Source organism: Anas acuta, chromosome 3 (assembly GCF_963932015.1).
Source record: "Anas acuta chromosome 3, bAnaAcu1.1, whole genome shotgun sequence".
Taxonomy (NCBI): Eukaryota; Metazoa; Chordata; class Aves; order Anseriformes; family Anatidae; genus Anas; species Anas acuta.
Genome location: NC_088981.1, coordinates 70,807,186 through 70,826,079, shown reverse-complemented (window position 1 = coordinate 70,826,079; position 18,894 = coordinate 70,807,186). Strand labels below are relative to the sequence as shown.

Genomic DNA, 18,894 nt, shown 5'->3' with positions numbered 1-18,894 from the left:
ATGGGCAAAAAAAAAAGAGAAATTTATTCTTAATGGTGTGTGGGGGATCTGAGACCATTTATAAGTACAGCAGTGCTTGGTGGAATAACAGTAATGAGAACACAATGAGTTTTGAAGGGTATATGCTATTCAGCTGGAAGAAAAACACTAAAGCTCCAATGTGGTAGCACAGCACTGCATAGGAAAGATAAGCCTTCAAAGGCCTGCTGAGCTTTTTTTTTTTTTTTTAAGTGGCAGATAGTTTATTTCCTTTGTCCCGTTTTCTCCCAGGGGTCATCACGTGTTCACTATGTCAAAAGGAGAGAGGTACTCATGGATTTAGTTTTGCTGTGAATCCACTTTTCTGGTTGGGATGATAAGGGATTTGTGACCACAAATTAATGCACTTAAATGTAGTGGATGGATGAAGAAAAATAGGTATTTTCTATTACTATTTTTTCTTTTCAAAACTAAGTACTCAGGCAATTATGTTGAAGACTTTATAGACCTGAATGTGTTTTTTAGATTCCTTTAGTCTCTTGAAGAGCTAAAATTTGTAGGAATCTAATCCACAGTCTGTGAAGGTGGAGAGGTGTGTGATGGGCCTGACATTTCACAGAAAGTTTTAAGTGGAAACCAAGGAGTTACTGGCCAAAAAATTGTGTGTTTACTCCCTGACATCTTGATCTCTAAAGAGAGCACTGCCAAAAGTCATGCTCAGCTGATCACTGCAAAGGATGACAGAGCAGCTGCAGAAGTTTCTTCAGGCATGTAAATAAGAACAGAACGAGAAGTAGACCTGCATAGAGACCTGCATAGAGAAAGAGGAAACAAACTAGCTAGGTTGTTATGGCCCTACAATGAAATTAGCATTTATCTTATTTTTAAGTAAGAATGACCATAGTGAGTGAGGGGAAAAAGATAAAATGAGCTTATGAAAAGGGGAACAATCAATGTTGGGCTAAAAATAAAATTGGGTGTATTCAGCATGCTCTGGTTGGAGGGTAATACCTCCATGCTGGAAACTTGAAGACAGGCATGCAAAACTGTGGTATTGCTGTAAATATTTTCAACAAGCTGTTCAAGTTCAGGGTGACGCTGTGACTGGAACATCAAATGAAATGCTTAATCCATTCTGAAGGCCTGTGCATAATTTTCTGGAGGAAAGTAATTGAAAATTGAGATAAGTGACATAAAGTGCAGTCTAGACTCTGAAAGATGCAGCCAGATTAGTCTGATTGTTTTGCTTATCTTCATCTAAAAATTAGATGGTCTTATGTATTTAAACCAAATGCTCTGCTGAGGTGCAGTGCTGTGAAGAAAGCTTTTGGCTTCACACATGGAAGGGAGGTTAGCAGAGAAGTTAATTGTAAAGTGAATAACGAATCATCTCATGGGGGGATTTTTTTTTCAAGTAATGGATTTAGGACCAATATATTTTAGCATTTACAGTAATGATCTTGACCCCAAATGAGGCTGAGCTCTGAAATATTGCCAATAATTAGGATAATCAGAGTATAAATAGCATGAAATGGTGATAACCCTCAAAAGAAATAATTTGAAATAGAATGGTATACTATGAAACAATGCACCTAGGGACAGATTACACACCAACAGAAGTTTGGTGAGAGTTTATCAATTCAGAAGGTATAGAGGAGGAAGATCTGGGTATTTTATCTGAAAAAAAGATGGAAGGTTGAGCTGCTGAAGTGCAACTGTGAAAAAAAGCAGATCTGTGGTATGGTCATTAATGAGAAATACTAATGTATCTGTATAATGAGACCTTGTTTGGTGTATGGAGTGTGGATGAACAGAAAGTGTCCACAAAAAGTAAGAATTCATCATGGAAAAGGTACAGTGAAGGTCCAAAGAGGTAACAGGTGCTAGAGATACCTCTCTTAGGAGGAGCAAAGGGTCAGGAATATTTCTTTAGTCTGTTGTAGCGAGTGCTGAAAAGGGATCCAGTTACTTATGTTACTAAAAGCATTCCAGTAGAATACGATGCTAAAGAGAGGAGAAATCTTTGGCTAAAGGAATACGTATAGATGAATGGTTAATAAGTTTAGCTGAAAATTAGAAGGGAGCATCTTGAGATCCTCAACGGAAGCAGCAAGAACAAAGTCCTGACTGGGACAGAAACACTTTGGTTGCACTGGGACAGAAAAGAATTACCAAATGTTGTGAATTTAGGATGGGGAGTAAGTAGCTATTTCTATGTGCCCTGAGAGTGGTGTTTGGCAAGCTATGGTTTAAAATTTCCCATCTTGAAAGTGTTTGAGGAACTTCAACAGACTGGGGGAAGTATACAACATGCTCGCTGAGTTTTTGCTGTTTCCAGAAACATCTTTTTGCTCCTTCTCTCTACCTTTCTTCATGTCATTCTGCCAGTTTGTCTGAAAGATGAAAGATACTCCCATAAGAGCTTGGGGATCTGTAGAAAGAAGGAGTATAGTACAGTTTTTGCTATGCCTTATGTCTAGGTGCAATGACTCTTCTCCCTTTCTCTGCTATAGTAAAGAGGCTGAACCTATATACTTTTAAAGCTTATGTAATGCCTCGTTTAAGCCATGAAGAATTTCTGATTTACAGTCAAGTTCACTATGTATTAAGACTACCACAAAATTATAAGGCCAAACAACAATTTGCAGAAGTTTTTTGTTTTGCTTATACTCCAACTCCTTTTAGAAGAAGCTATTTTTACTGGCTTGGCTGAATCAAGAGATTGATAAAAGAGGGTGTAAAGCCTTTCAATTAGATTTCTTTGCTTAAAACTCAGTCCCAGGTGGAGGTGACGAACGATTGTTCCTGTCTTGTGATTGCTTAGTGATAATTGTGCAATAAATTAAGCTTCAGTCGAGATCTCAAGGTACTGTCTGCATGGTGTACTGCCATGGTTGGTGAAGTACAGTAAGCACTGTAATGGTCATGTACAAGGTGGAGGGAGGTGCTGCTGATGTTCCCTCTTACTGTTCTTAAAGTTAAGTTGTGTGGTTTTTTTCTTCAAGAGTTTACTATTTAAGTGTTGTTGTGCTTTCAAGGAAACTGAAAGGGGCTTTAAGTTCTTCCGTCACCTCGAATATTTTGACTTCAAAGATGTTTCTTAATAAATAATGGGTATGAATTATGAAATTGAGTGTTGTGTGAATGTTGTTATTGATTTCCTCTCCCACACCTTGAATCCATGTGACTGTTCAAGTTAAGAGCTGGCTGCATAGATTCACATGAATTTGCCATGCTTTCCTCCTAGGCTGAGCAGCATTAATGAGTTATCTTGCTGCGTGGTAGCACCATACTGATTAAATGAATTAGTGAAATGAGAGCTGCCTACAGCATGTCAGTCTTGCAATCTGCACTTACTGTCAATTCCTCTAAATGTAAAAAATTACTTCTAGTCCATTTCCCTTAAATGAGAAATGGACACACTATGCATTTGCAGTCTTTCTTGTTTTAAATGAGAAATATAATCGTTTTTAATATATATTTTTACAAAGAGGAATGAAAAGCTGTGTAACTGGAGATGATTTGTCTGGAGAATTTCATGTGATTTCAAAGTAAGCTATTTCTTTAATTATGGTGTAGTTTGGTCCTAATCATAAACTGCATCCTTATTCCTGCAAACACCACCACACTGCTGTTGGTACATATGTGTTCCTATTCACAGAGACAAAACTTGTATTGAAAGCTTCTTCATTTGAAAGTGTTGATTAGAAGAATGGTTATGAAATGTAGAACTTACATTATTTGTGCCCCTTTTTTCTCTCTTTTTTTTTTCTTACTTTTGCTGTTTTCCTTTGTCTGTCTGACTGCTGTTGAATTATCTTTCCTTTTCACATTTTTTTTTAGCGTTTTCTCATCAGATTGTCTGTCAAAGCTCTTATATCTTTCACTTTGTAAGAGTGTTTGAGTTCCAGTGTCAGTGGAGAAGGACACCGACTCATTCAAACTGGCCTGTTCCTGTGGGTCTTTGTTACACAATGCCACCAAGAGACACTGGTTAAGTTGCTGTTTTGCTGCAAGTGTTTGCAGCCTGGTGCAAAAGGCCAAGTGGTTGAAGAATTCACAAACTCGTATGTATAAACTGCTGAATTGTGTATAGCAAACAGGAAGACAGTTAACATCTGTGGCTAGGGTAGTTGGACAGTGCCTGCTGTAAGATGCATTTTTTCTTCTCTAAACAAGTTTTCACCTTTCTTCATTTTTTATTTTTTCCCTTTCTTGTACAGTGGAGTGAATGAGTTTTTTTAAGTTGTGAAGTTTGATTATATGCAAATGTACTTGCCTGAAGTACTTATATCTAGAGCAGTTTATTAACAGTGCATATGGAATACAGCTTATTTTATGTTAATCGAAATGGATCAAATCTAGAAGCTATATAAACAGCATTGCTTATGTGTAATGTTATAATGGGCTTTGATTGCTTTATGTTGTGTCTTACATGTTATGTTCTGACTTTTTTATCTAGAGGTTTTTTCTTGTTGGAAGTAATCCTGCAGAAACCAAGTACCGTGTTTTGAAAATAGACCGCACTGAACCAAAGGATTTGGTTATAATTGATGATAAGGTGAGTGCATCTCTTGTTAGATATTTTTTTTTTTTCAATTACTCCAAAAATACCATGTGTTATCCACTGGCTGAATTTTAATAGTGCACATTTAATCTGTTTCAACAAAGGTATGGTACAGAATAACAGTCACGGAACAGTTGAAGTTGGAAGGGACCTCTGGAGGTCATCTAGGCCAAGCCCTATCCCTAGAGCTGTATCCGTTAGATCAGGTTGCTCAAGGCCGTTCCCAGGCACTCTTTGAATATGGATGGAGACTCCGTAGCATCTCTGGATAATCTGTTCCAGTGTTTGACCATCCTCATGTAAAAATAGCTTTTTCTTATGTTCAAAAGGAATTTCCCTGTATTCCAGTTTCTCTCTGTTGCCTTTGGTCCTTTTACTGGACACCACTGAGAAGAGTCTGTCCCAGTCATTGTTACTCTCTTCTTTAGGTATTTTGATACACATTGATAAGATCTCTGAGCTTACTCTTCTGCAGGCAAATCAGTCCCAGCTCTCTTGGCCTCGTATGTGAGATACATACATTATTAGCATGATAATGACTATATTATGGGGAGTAGTCTTGAGATCTCCAAATAGTTCATTCACTTTAATGAAAATTTCCCAAGGTCTTAAGTTGGCTGTGTATATGCTCCTAACAGTTTTCTTATGTTTGGTTATGCTGTTCTGAATGCAAAATACATTTAATTACTATTTAGCCAGATTTTCATTGTTTCTAATATATCATATCTGAAGCAAAATAAATATTTTCAAGAAGGTTATAATTTAAAACCTTAATGTGTAAGAGTCAAGAGATGTTTGAATTCACATGTGACTGTGATTATTACTGTTGCAGTGGACATTGTTTTTTGTGCATAAAAACTCGTTGTACCTCCTGGTAAGAGTGAAACAGGAGACTGAGGATGCAGGGCAAAAAATTGTTTTATTCTATATTAAGTAAATTCTACTGTTCTCTGATATGGAGTAACATCTAACTACCAAAGCAGTAACTTGAGGGACTTTTTATTTTAAAGCATGTGTATACGCAACAAGAGGTGAGGGAACTTCTTGGCCGCTTAGACTTGGGAAACAGAACGAAGATTGGGCAGAAGGGCTCTTCTGGGTTATCCCGAGCTGTCTCTGCTTTTGGAGTAGTAGGTAAGTGTTTCATTTGTTTTTTATCCCCTTAAGGAGGTGAGGCTTACTGTGTCACACTGTACATCTTTGTCTCCCCTTGAGGTTGTTTTTTTTTAAACTGAAGATTTTCACATGGAAAACGGTCTCCTAAATTTCAGAGCTCACAGAATGCTTTTTAAAGTAAAACAAAAGTCAAAGTTGGTGTCCTTTATTAGCTTGTATTTTCTTCATCACATACTATTCAGGAAGATGACTAATTATTTTTTTTTTTGGTTAAATTTTGCAGTGAAATCTTCAAATATTTCTTTTTCATGTTTGAACAGGTATGACTGTCAAGTATGTCAACTGAATTTTTAAATGCTGATCGGCTGTCCATTATCTTAGAAGCTATTAAATTCTTGAAGCAATTTTCTAACTAACTTAATCTGAAAGTCACTACTTGCCTCCCTATTGTCAAATATTGAGTTTAATATTTGGATGGGTGATGTCTCCAAAGTAGATGTTAATGTGAGCTCTGACAGCCCCAAAGAATACTTTGTGCCTGATTGACATCAATATACACCTGAACATCTAAATCCAAAACGGCAAAGAAGGTAGAGACTGCAAGTACTTTAAAAGATGCTCCTAAATTTTGTATAACAACCAAATAAAAATAAAATAGTTTTCTAAAGTTGCAGATTCTGCAACCTTACATCTATATTTTTTTTTCTGCTAAAGAAAACCCCCAAACCAAAAGACAATTTGGAAGCTGTCAATGGATCCACTTCTTTTCAGAAATTCCTCAGATGAAGTTTATTTCCTATTAATGTAGGGGCATTACTAACACAGCTGAAGATAAAGATTCTTCTTATAGTCTTACAGCATTGGCTTTCTTTGCACAAACTACCAGTGTTCCTTACATAAACGTATGATATGTTTGCTCAGTTGGCAAGTAGTCATGTTCAGTTAAAATTTTGCATCCAAATTGTATGTATATTTATATGTATGCTTCATAACCATTACAGAAGAGTTGAAATTCTGTGTATTGATTATTAGATATGGTGTACTATTTTTAGACATTTTTTAAGAAGCAATATACTCTTTTGGTAATCCTCAGGTATTTATCATGCACTGTTAAGGTACGTGCTCCAGGCGTTTTATGTCTGGGTCCTATCTAATCTGAGGGAATTTAACAATTTATTTATTGCTGCCTTCTGGTCAGGAGGACGGTGCTATTTTTTGTAGAATCAGAAAGGACAGTTTTGCTCTGCTTTCTGGTTACTTTGTTAACCAGAGATGGTGTATGTGGGTGCTCCAGAATGGGGGAGATGGCATAGTGTTTAAAAATAGAAAACACTACTAAATGGGGAGGACCAAGCAAAATGGAAAGGCTGGATTCCCAGTCAGACTTTAGGATAACATTTGGTGAGATTCAAAGGACAAACAATGTTCGCTTAAGAGATTTCACTACCTGGAGGATGCAGGAAGAACTTCGACTGCTATTTAGGAACTGAAAGTCAATAGCCCAGCTCTTTCAAACAGAAGGTTTTGCTTCATAGTGTCAGCAGGGTCTCCTTTCCTTGTGGAGGTGAGAACATTTTTCCATGGCGGATAATAAGGGAGAAGAAAAGAATTGCCATTCATTCGATCGCCTTGCAGCCTCCAGCAGTGACAGGGTGGAAAATGAGTATGCTTACTCATCCTTCTTTAAGTTATAATGCAAAACTAAAAGAAATTATAAATGCACTTTAAAATGACTGTGATTTACTTTTTCCAAATGAATATATTTGTTGACAGTGCAGCAACATTGCAAAGCAGCTATTTTCCAAGACCTCATTCATACAATTTATTAGTTAATTAAACTTTGTGTTGCTGTGTTACTACTTACATTGTATTGAAAACAAATTTTGGTTCAGGGGTGTTTACGTATTTCTCTTTTTAATTTGAACTTATGCTTTTTTTTTTTTTTTTGCATTGAATGGTTTATTACACATTTTCCTGATGATACATAACAGAGACATGCAAAGAAACTCAGTAAAGAAGTATGGCTATACCCTGTAGTGGTAAGGAATAAGTAGAGAGTTCAGAAGCCTTTTTTAATACACAATAAAGCCAGACACTGCCTGTTCTGGACTTCAGCAGAGTCAAGCATATTTCCTGAGAGAATAAATGGCAAGAAAGGATTACCCTCGATTCTCTGAATGGCTAATTTTTGGGAGAATCTGGGAGACATTTGCCTACTGTTAAGGAGAGAGAACATAAAGGTAATATTGTACCCTTGTGCTTTTTTGTGCCCCTTCCCAGCAAAGAATACATAAACCTGAAAAGAAAAGTTTTAGACTTTTGGTGTCTGAAGTAATTAGGCTATGCCTCACTCTGAGTAGTGAGAGACATTTAAAAAGTAAATGCAAGTATCGTAAGCAGACAGCAACTTATTTGGAATAGTCTGTGTCTTAACTCTGCTACCTAATATTAAAAATATAAACAGTGAAGGGCGGGAGGGTGAGGAGAAGAAAAAAACAGACAACAAAGAAGCAAAAAACCCCAACTACATGTACGTTGTTTTATAACACGTTGAGGTGAACATTAGGAGTCTATCAATAGCAGTATTTTTATTTACACATATAATCAGATATATACATATATATAAATAAGAATATTTTATGAAGTCCTGAATGGTTCTGATACTGTTTTTCTAACTACGATCAAATCAATCCAAACATCCAACTAATGGTATTTTCATACCTTTTTTTTTTTTTTAAACAGGTTTTGTCAGGTTTTTAGAAGGCTACTATATTGTGTTAATAACTAAAAGAAGAAAAATGGCAGATATCGGAGGTCATGCCATATATAAAATAGAAGATACAAACATGATATACATTCCAAATGACTCTGTAAGAGTCACTCATCCTGATGAAGCCAGGTAAGTTATGGTGGCAAATGGTGTGTGCCTTTTGAATGTTTTCCAAGCAATGAGGAACTGGAACTAGAGATTTTGGTCATGGATTCCCTTTTGTTATGTCATTCAAACCATTTTATCCTAGTTGATAAATCAGTCTAGAAGAATGGAGAATGGGACACAAGTTCTGTGGCCTCTACCCAGGAGGGTATCTACCGCTGTTAGTCTCAGAGCAGTTTGTCAGCCTCTCCATGCCACATGTCAAAGCTGCATCTTAGCAATTGCACAGCGCAAAACATCCAATATAAGCATTGTACTCTACAAAAGCAATGTAATGCTAATACTAGTTTATATTGTTTGGGGTTACTGTCCTTTCATTAATCACTTGCATCATGTTAATCTCACCTGAAGAGATCTTTCAAGACATTCTGAGTAGATGATTTAATGTAATCTTTATGTGCTGTCAGAACCTTGTGGATGTTGGTGTTGTAAAGGGTGATAAACTCACCCATGGGTAAGTTTAGCTTCATTTTTCTTTCTGTGACTTCTTTCTGAAGAAGAAAATGGGGCATTTGATCAGCAGGGAATCTTGTATGAAATGTACAAATACATCCTGATGTTGATTTTATCAGGATGGTGTAACTTTAATTTTATAAAATGCTGGCGAATGGTATCAATAAACTACTTCTCAGTGTCTACCAACAGTGAATATCCTAAAAGTTGTGATGGGTTATGATAAACTGATGGCAGGTAATAAATTAAGCTGATGGCAACTATTAAAAAAAAGTTTCCACATTAAGATATGATTGACAGCATACCTCAGTCTCTCCTCTTAAAGTGCAGCAAACCATATTATCTAAGCTATTATTTCAATACCCATGGTGTTAGCCATTTTATCTTTCATAGGCAGTGTTAGAGTTTCTTCTGAGAATTTGTAAGTGTATAACAGGTTGATCTAGATATTTCTTTCTCTGTTCATTTGAGAATAACTGTAAAAATCTTTAATTTTTATATAGTACTGTTGGGAGTTTGCTTATGTAAATCCTAGAAATTTTGACCCACATTTGTGGAAAACAGAATTACAACTGTCTCTACAGCTGCCTAAAGAAAGAGGATCTACATGAGTAGACACTGTATAAAAAAATTATTGGTTTAATCCAATTGTTGACATTGTAGTGGAATTACCTGACTGTCAAAACAATTGCAGTAAGATAGCTAAAGAACTTCTGACAAGAATCAATATTTATATGTAGTTTACTTGCTGAGGTCCTGGTTGACTTTGGTCTGTATGGCTAGTAATAACTGTCCCTTTAACTTCCATTATTTTTTTAGGTATCTGAGAATCTTTCAAAATGTGGACCTTTCTAGTAATTTCTATTTTAGGTAAGTACTGATTACTAAGTCCTTTAAAGTAGTGTAATTACACTTCCTATAAGATTCTGCTTTTGGATTCTGATAATCAAGATCTTTAAGTTGTTATCTTAGGGAAGTTAGATGGATATGATCACACAGTTTGTCTATTTTCTCTGACTTTTGAACCTGCTTCAACAAATTCATTGAGAATATAGCCTCTGTGAAGCTGAAAAACTTACAGAAATATTAATGACAGGGTAGATACTGAAATTTGTGTTTCACTGACAGAAAAACTGCAGTATGAACCCAGCACTAATCTGTTCTGTTTGCTATGCTGCCTTGTCAGTCTGCACATGAAGACCTTGTGGAGATCTATGAACTTGGAGGGGAAATTGTAGAGCTGAGGAAATTGTAAAATATAATGAGAGTTTTGGGATCACTGCTTTCTTGCAATTGTAGATAGAAGGACATTGAACTGAAATTGATAAATAGTTCTGCTGCTCAGAAAATAATGGGATTTCTCTTTGCCCAGTTCTCAGATCGTTTACCTTTGTTTCATTCTGCAAGGTGTTCACAGTAAGTGTCTCCTAGATGCAAACTGTAAACAGTTGCCAGTATTTTTGTGTGCTGTTACAGGCTCATTATGAAAACTGCAATTTTTTTCCTGCAGCTCTTCTTGATTGGTTTTCTCTAGTCAAGTTGGATGGGGAGAGTGTAATACTACTTGCCTTAAATAAATAACACAACTGTTCACCCTTGCCAGATAACACAGTCGTTCTTTCTTTAAAAAAGTGGCGTATTTCAGGGGATTTGCTTGTCCTGTCAGTTTTTCTTTCTTGATCTCATTTTACAGAAATGGAGCTTTGCCTTGATTCTGAAACAAAAGAACAGAAATAATACCCTGTGCAGAGTGTATCTTTCATAGGGCCTTCTTGGCATTACTGATTCACTTGCCTACTCTTTCATAAAGTGACAAGTCCCTATGTCTAGTCCCAGCTGCTATCACACGTGAAATTTTTCGTACAGTAGAAAAATGAGGGAAAGGTTGTGCTAAACCTAGCAGTGTTAGTTACGAGACTTTGTCCTAAAACAAAACGAAACAAAACCTCTTAAAAGTACCAAAGTACTTAACAGTCTAGAACATACTTCCTCTTGGAAAATACAGGCTTTATGTCACAGCTGTATCAGTGAAGAAGAAACCTACCCAGGCTTCGTGTCTGTTTCGTGGCTTTGCACAGGAAGACTGTTTTCACAGTGCTGAAACTGCTCTTTTCTTATCTCTCAGATCTTGTGTAATATAACCCCCATTTTTAATCTGCTTGGAGATGATGAACATATGCCGTTGCGGTGGTTGTGCCTAGAGGGGAAAGGAAAGGTTTCTTGTAAAACTCTCTGATAAACACATTTACCAGTTTAATTTTAATTGTTCATGGAAATTTAGTGGATACGTGGGTTAAATGTTGTTATCATCAACCATAAATCTATACGCCTAATTTGTTTTAGATTGTTAATGAATATTTAGAATTTACTGGAGGGCCAATAATCACCGATGCTGCCTTAGGCTAAAGTGGAAGTCTCTTTGTACTTCTGATTTAAGTGTTGCATAAATTTGGTTTCTCCATGGGGAAATGAATCCTAATGGCTTGTAAAAGTGAGCAGTAAGCATAGTGTTGTCAGTATAAAAGGCATGAGATGCTGCATTTGTTACTGTTATGGAACTAAATTAAAAAAAGACAACTTTTGCTTATTCAGCAGTCCCCACTCTTAGGATGTATTTATGCTGCAATCACAAATTTCAGGTCAGAAAGTTTTTGTGGGTCAAATTTCTTGCTGCTTTGAGTTCAGGTAGTAGGTAGAGAGCGATACTTAAATTTCTGAAAATGTAGGTTGTCTCTGTATGGGTATTTCTAGTGGAATAGCTAGCTTTGATCATCTGGATTGCTTCTTAGAACAAAGGGAAGTATGTTTTCAGATATGTTTTGTTCAAAAGCCATGTTCAATTTTCAATTATAATAAGAATATAAATACAGTTTCATCTATTGTAGCATAAACAGTTTCTGTGTTTGTAAAGCTTCTTTTGGAAACCATCTGTACCATTTGCTCGTATAGAATCAGAATTTTTGTATGTTGTTTAAATGTCATTTTTTAATGTATAACATAATATGTTAAATAAAAGTATAGCTAGAGAGTAAGGGCTTTCAGAGAAGTCTCATGCAATTACAATTATTAATAAATGTTAACTGTCTATCAGTTACAGCTATGATCTGTCTCACTCCCTTCAGTATAATCTTACGGTTCTGAGAATGCCACTTGAGATACTGAAAACCGAAACAAGTCAGACCCGACAAGAGAGTTTTGATATATTTGAAGATGAAGGACTTTCAGCACAGGGTGGAAGTGGTAAGTAAATAAATCTAATAAAACAAATTTTGTTGGTCATGAGTACATTTCGAATATATTCCATTTAAGTTTACTTTTGAGAAACAGTTGTTTCTTCAATATTAATCAGTAGTCAATAAAGCAGTGAATTAATAAAAGATTAAAGTACCAATTAGACATTTGAATTTGAACAATGCAATTTGTAGACATGATCAATCATTGTTTTGGTAATTTACATTGCAGTTCAGGCAGATAATTGAGCATGCTAACATTTTTCAGCAATTGATTATTGAACTGATTTGTAGTATTCTCAATAGGATTGATTTACAAACAGAATAGGAAGCAATAACTGGTTAAATGCTAAACCTTTTTTGTTTCATTTTGGGAAATACTTACTGCAGAGGAATTGTATGAAGTTAGTATCAACTTGCTGTATCAAGCACTGTCAGGAAGCCCAAGAATATTCGTTGATTTCGGTTGAAAACTACAGCCTTCACTTTGGAGCTGACATACACACATTAGACAAAAGATTGTAAAGATGACCAATCAGACTTGAAAATTGTTCTCTCTCCCTTACGCTTTGCCCTTCCAACTCTGCCCTTCCACCCCATTCCAAAAAATCAACCCTACCCTAAATTCTTAATATTGGATTTCATTGTGTTGAAGCTGATGTTTCTAGGTTTTATTATCCTGTGACTTGCACTAATAATCTGAACGCACTGGTAATAAATTGTGTATTTTTATTTTTATTTTTTGGTATTGTGTCACCACTTTTTTTTTCACTTGTTTAAACCTATAATATTCTAATTTCTGAAATGAGTAAAGACTCAGGTTCCAGATGTATTGGAAATTGAATTTTAATACGCAGCCCAACAACAGCTGTGTTGCTTAGTGTCAGCACAAATTAAGAAAACCAGACTAAATTATGTAAGAAGGGGAGATATAATACTTTTTTTTTTTTAAAGGGTTAAAGGCTATTCACAATCTTCCAGAGCTGATCCAGAATTGAAAAGCTTATATAGTCCTTCTCTGGGAGTATTTTTGCCTGAACTGGAATTCACAACCTGATTTCTTTCCTTTTATTATCAAATCCTCCATTACCATACGGAGATCTCTCTTTAGTATTGGAAGTAGCAGAAACTTCTGCACAGTGTGTTGAAGACACTCAAATACTGCAGTGACTGGCAACCATATTAAAAATTTACATCTCAATAAATGCTGAACTTCAGCAAGTGCTTCATGTTATCTGTGTTTGGCAAACTTCAAGGATATGAGTAGATGTTATGCTGGGTTGCAGCCGAGGGTAAATAAAAATAAAGGTCCAGTGACCCTATGTTTAAAAAAGAGTCCGATGTAATTGAGTTTGTTTCTTAATCGTTAATGCTGTTTCATTGTAATGCCTTCCTAGGTGTATTTGGAATTTGCAGTAAACCTTACGAAAAGTACGTGTGGAATGGGAAGCTGCTGGAGGCAGTAAAAAATACTGTTCATCGTGACTGGCTGCTGTACATCATTCATGGATTTTGTGGGCAATCAAGTATCCTTTTACCCTTGTAACTAATGGCAGTTTATTGATTTTAAAACTTTGAATGTGTGAAATACATTGAACTATTTCTTTTTAAGGTCACCTTTTAATTTTATAATTATCGATTGTGTTTTATTTTCATTACTTCTCTAGGCTTTGCGGCTAAATATGGTTATGTTCTTTTTATATGGTTGTGATGCAAGTAGGCTGTATTCTCACAGAGGCACTAAGTAAGCATGGACTTCAGTAATAAAGAGCTTGAGAAGATTTTAAGGCTCAGCTGTATCTTTCAAAGATATTTGAGGAAGGGCAGAAAAGCTGAACAGAACTGAATTGCTGACATAGAAATGCCCTCTAACTAATCCCCTTTAAAATAGTTTTTTAGTAAGTGAGATTTGAAGAAAATCTTGACTTTACACTGTTTCTTTCGGAAGATGATGATAGACCTCCATGACTTCTGCAGCAATTATTTTAAATGTCTCTATTTACATAATAGTACTAGGAGAAAAAAAAATAAAAAAATGCATATCTCATTCCAAAGAAATGCCATCTCAATATCTTAGTTGATAAGAATTTAGTAAATTATGGGGATGTTAGATTTTAATCATCAACAGTATAATGCTAGTTAAAATAGGCATACTTCTCTTCCATATGTTGTGAGGAGGTATTGATACATTGTGATGTAAATTCCCTTTTCAAAATGCTTCCAAAATGATTGTTGAAAAGGGCAATATTTTCTCCCAACTGCAAAATAAATTTGGAAGTGATATTCATCTCTATAAGGAGATTTTAGTAGAACAGATGTTTTGCACCCCAACTTTTTTTCCTAGAATTTATTTTTGCTCACTTGAATTAAGCAAACAAAAATCATGTACAACATGTAACCCTTAACTTCTCTTTCAAGAACTGTTAATTTATGGTCGTCCCATATATGTCACTCTGATAGCCAGAAGATCAAGCAAATTTGCTGGAACACGTTTTCTGAAACGAGGAGCAAACTGTGAGGTAAAATAAGTGTGATCACAGTGTTGTGTGGTAGTTCCCCCTTGTCCCCTAACAATGTAGAAAACATGAACCTGGATGACTAGTGAACTGATACGTTTAGAGGGTTGCTGTGGCTTTGGTTGTAAATTATATTATTAGATAATGTTACTAAAACTGTCGCTACATTTTAAAGGCAGGTAATAAAGCTTTCTTAAAATAGTAATTTTTAATTGGAAGTTCTTTATAGCATTTATGTTATTTGCATCAAGAATGTTATTTGTCAAATAGAAAAAAAAAAAGATCAAATACATTTAGGGAAAAATGGATATTCAGCCTTCATTTGTGTTGTCACTACTATGCTTTGGTGTCTTACAGCTTAATTGTGCTCCATCTGTAATGATCAGTTCACTGTAATGCATGCAGCTCTGAAGTGTCATGTCTATTTCATGTGTGTATTTCTGTTTGTTGTAGGGGGATGTTGCTAATGAAGTGGAAACTGAACAAATCCTTTATGATGCATCGGTTATGTCATTTTCTGCGGGGAGTTATTCTTCCTATGTTCAGGTTCGAGGATCTGTCCCTCTGTACTGGTCTCAAGATATTTCGACTATGATGCCTAAACCACCCATAACACGTATGTACAAATTTTTCTTTGTAATAGATTATGGCTGGCACTGTGTCCTAATGGAACACCTGAGAGAGTAAATTAAAACTGAACTTGTAAAGTGAATAAACTGTCTAAGCGTTTGTTTTATGGGAGGCTATCATTTAAGGTAAACAGAGTTCTTTATAGTAAACATAGTGCCTTATAAACATTCAACCATATAAACATCTGCATTTGATGAAATTGAATAGAAAAAAATCCCCATCTTAGACTTCATAGTCAGATATGGAATACAAAAAAACTTACATTAAAAAATGTCAGTTTTCTTTGTGCTTATTGGTTTGTATACAGTTATGTATTTTATCTTAAAGGGTTGTGAATAAAATTTTGAACTTGTTGAAAATGTTGGAAAACATCTGGGATAAATTTAATGGGGCCAGAATAATTGCTCTCTAAGTATCTCACAAAAGTTTTGGTTTAAAAGTCACTTCCATTTATGAAAAATGAGGATTTTTTAACAGCTTTTGCATGAAAAGAATACATAATTATATCATTATAGAGACTTAGTAACTATTATGTGAAGAGTACATTTAGGGGAAAATTATATAAGTGACTCTACAGCTGTCTTAATGGGATCTTGAATATATGTACCTGTTGCAGTTGACCAAGCAGATCCTTTTGCACATGTTGCTGCTCTTCACTTTGACCAAATGCTTCAAAGATTCGGCTCTCCCATTATTATTTTGAATCTCGTGAAGGTACAATATTTTGAATATGTTCTGTATGTTTTGCTATTTTAAATACAATATGCTTTTCTGTGGAGTCTCTGTGTACTTTTGTTTGTACTCTGAACTAACGTTTGTGTTTGTGGTTGTTTTTTTTGTTTTTCTGTTCTGATTCAGCCATTTTCTCTCATGGTATCTCAGCTGGGCAGGTTTGAGCTTGCTGTTGGAAGGTGGGAGGTATACCAGGCAGCATAAATAAGAGAGGAGGAGTGGACTCCAGACCCTGGGAGTTTACCCAGTCTCAAACAGAATTTCTAATAAAATAAGAGAAAATAAATATCAAACATCTGAATATGGTGTCACAACAGAATAACAGTGTAACCTGTTTTTAAAATTAGTTTTATTTGCTACAAGGCAGAAACCATAAATTCTTTTTACATTTTGGCAGCTTTAGTAGAGCAGATGCAAACTGTGTAGTTTGATTTTTTTTTCCAGAATTTCTGTCATTTTATTTGGTATTTTCTTCTGATAGCTGGACAGGAAAGGTTATTTTATATATCTTACTGCAGTTTTTTCTCTTTAATGAACTGCTTCCACATTCTGTTTTAAATTGATTTGTTTTGCTTGAATATTTAATACTTTTTAGGCTTAAAAAAACCCACTATTTATCATTTCATTTATCATGTAGAACTGTATTCAGTAGAAAAAAGGACCTTTTATCTGCTTGTAGGATCCATTCCTAGTATGAAAAAAGGTAGGGAAAATACAAAAGGAAGACTTTTAAAACCCAGAATTGTAATAAATGGCAACTAGATGACCTATTTTTTATTTCTAGAAGCTTTCCTACATAGCAATACTTTTAAGACTGTCCAAGAGTCTGTGGAATCAACTTAGGATAGCATTTGTTGACAAGAAAATTTTCTCTCATGAGAAAATCTTCTCATATAGATTTTCTCTCATGAGAAAATCTTCTCTCATAGATTTCAAGGGCCATTGTTACAGTGAGTCTAGACTCACATAACCTTGACATGTGAATGATTATATGTCTTTATTCACAGGCCGTTTGATACTACAGCTGAAAATGCATCTCTTTCTTTCCCTCAAAAAAAAAAACAACAAATCACCTTTGTTTGCATGTTGCTCTTGCTTTTACACAAATGCTAATGATTTTTGTCTCCAGTACTTTTATTATTTGATTTCTTAAAAGCTGATCAAATGTAAATCTACTTCACACTTTACCTGTCTAGCCTGGAAGTTTGTTTATCAGTAACAAATGTATTAGACTTTCTTTGGGTTTGTTTATTTATGGCTACAGTTATGTGTTTAAATCAGTCTTTGTAACATAAGTTCAATATAGGTTTTAGTTTAGACTAAATTGAGAGAAAAGCTATTTTATAAGAGTGCCAAAAACATACGGTATGTTCAGAGAATGGCGGTGTAATTCTAACTTTTGTCAAATATTTAGATTATTCTCTCTTCTGTTTGTAGTGCAGTTAGACTAGTTATGCAGATGTGCCAGCAGTGGTGTGGTGTACAGCTTCCAATTCTAATTTCTGTTAATGACTAAAACATTCAAATACACCACTGAAGTGAAGTAAAACTACTCATGCTTAGCTTTTTTTTTCAGTGACATTCAAAAAAGTGACAAAGTTTGCTCTAAGATGGTTGAGATAGTGCTGTGCATTGATTGATTCAGAATGTACTAATGCATAAGAGGGATGTGAGTCTGTTTTTAATATAAGCATGCACTGCTACTATATGACTGTTTAATTAATGCTGCTTGTTAACTGTCTGTTTATTGGTTTAACAGACAAAATGTTTGCTAGATTTTTTATTTGTTTTTCCTTGTCTAAGCTATTCTACTTGAAGAAGAACTCGTGATATTTACTGTTTAATTTAGAAGGCATTATTAAGGTTTTTGTTTCTCCCATAGACCTTTTATTTCTCCCCAAAAATATACCTAGGAAATAAATGGGATAACTGTTTGAACACAGGTATCAAATATGCCTGACACTGCACACCTACTGCTAGTTCTGATTTTAGTACAGTTATACCCTATTTGTTGCTGATACATAGTATCACTGTGATTTTTCACAGATTTTATCAGTTATTTCACTTAAGAAAATATTACTAATATAAGCTGATATTACTCTGATATTGTTCTTCAAATTCAAATGCTCATTTTCTGATTTTTATGTGTACTGTGTGAACATAATTTACTATTTTTGTTTATGTCTTGTTTCTGCCTCATTCATACCAAGCAGGTAACACTTAAGTCTAGGTTAAAGAGTCTGTGTTAGAGTGTATCAGTCTATAATACATACACAGACCTACATATGTAAGTGTAAAGGTTACATATGTTTGTTAATGAAAGTACTGACGTTAACGTCCTTTTCTTTTCACCAAAGGAACGTGAAAAAAGAAAGCATGAAAGGATTCTTAGCGAAGAACTTGTTGCTGCTGTGACATATCTCAACCAGTTTTTACCCCCAGAGCATGCAATTATATATATTCCTTGGGATATGGCCAAATACACAAAAAGGTAGAAAAGGTCATTCATTGTATTAGTGCTCTTAGCCACAATTCAAGTAACTATATGATTTCAGTTAAATTTAGCTTAGGAATGATGGGAGAGTCTTATTAAGATCTATGGACAGAATAAAACCTGACCTTTCTGGAGGTTTTTTAATGTTCAAATATATAGCATCATACCAAATTGGAGCAAGGCCTGAAAACTTTGAAGTTCTCTGCAAAGGAAAGTTCTAGAGAAAAGCCAACAGCATTCTC

The 18,894-nt window shown here is 35.1% G+C and overlaps 1 protein-coding gene across 2 annotated transcripts in view; it reads left to right on the top strand.

The window, feature by feature from the left end:
• FIG4 (FIG4 phosphoinositide 5-phosphatase) overlaps positions 1-18,894 on the top strand; it is a 65,586-nt gene that overhangs the window by 1,693 nt on the left and 44,999 nt on the right. For both annotated transcript variants that reach the window (XM_068677726.1, XM_068677727.1), the window contains exons 2-11: positions 4,442-4,540; positions 5,557-5,680; positions 8,405-8,561; positions 9,870-9,920; positions 12,142-12,290; positions 13,678-13,806; positions 14,699-14,799; positions 15,250-15,412; positions 16,043-16,140; positions 18,516-18,649. In XM_068677726.1, the coding sequence (XP_068533827.1) occupies positions 4,442-4,540; positions 5,557-5,680; positions 8,405-8,561; positions 9,870-9,920; positions 12,142-12,290; positions 13,678-13,806; positions 14,699-14,799; positions 15,250-15,412; positions 16,043-16,140; positions 18,516-18,649 (1,205 nt within the window). The remainder of the gene's footprint in view (positions 1-4,441; positions 4,541-5,556; positions 5,681-8,404; positions 8,562-9,869; positions 9,921-12,141; positions 12,291-13,677; positions 13,807-14,698; positions 14,800-15,249; positions 15,413-16,042; positions 16,141-18,515; positions 18,650-18,894) is intronic.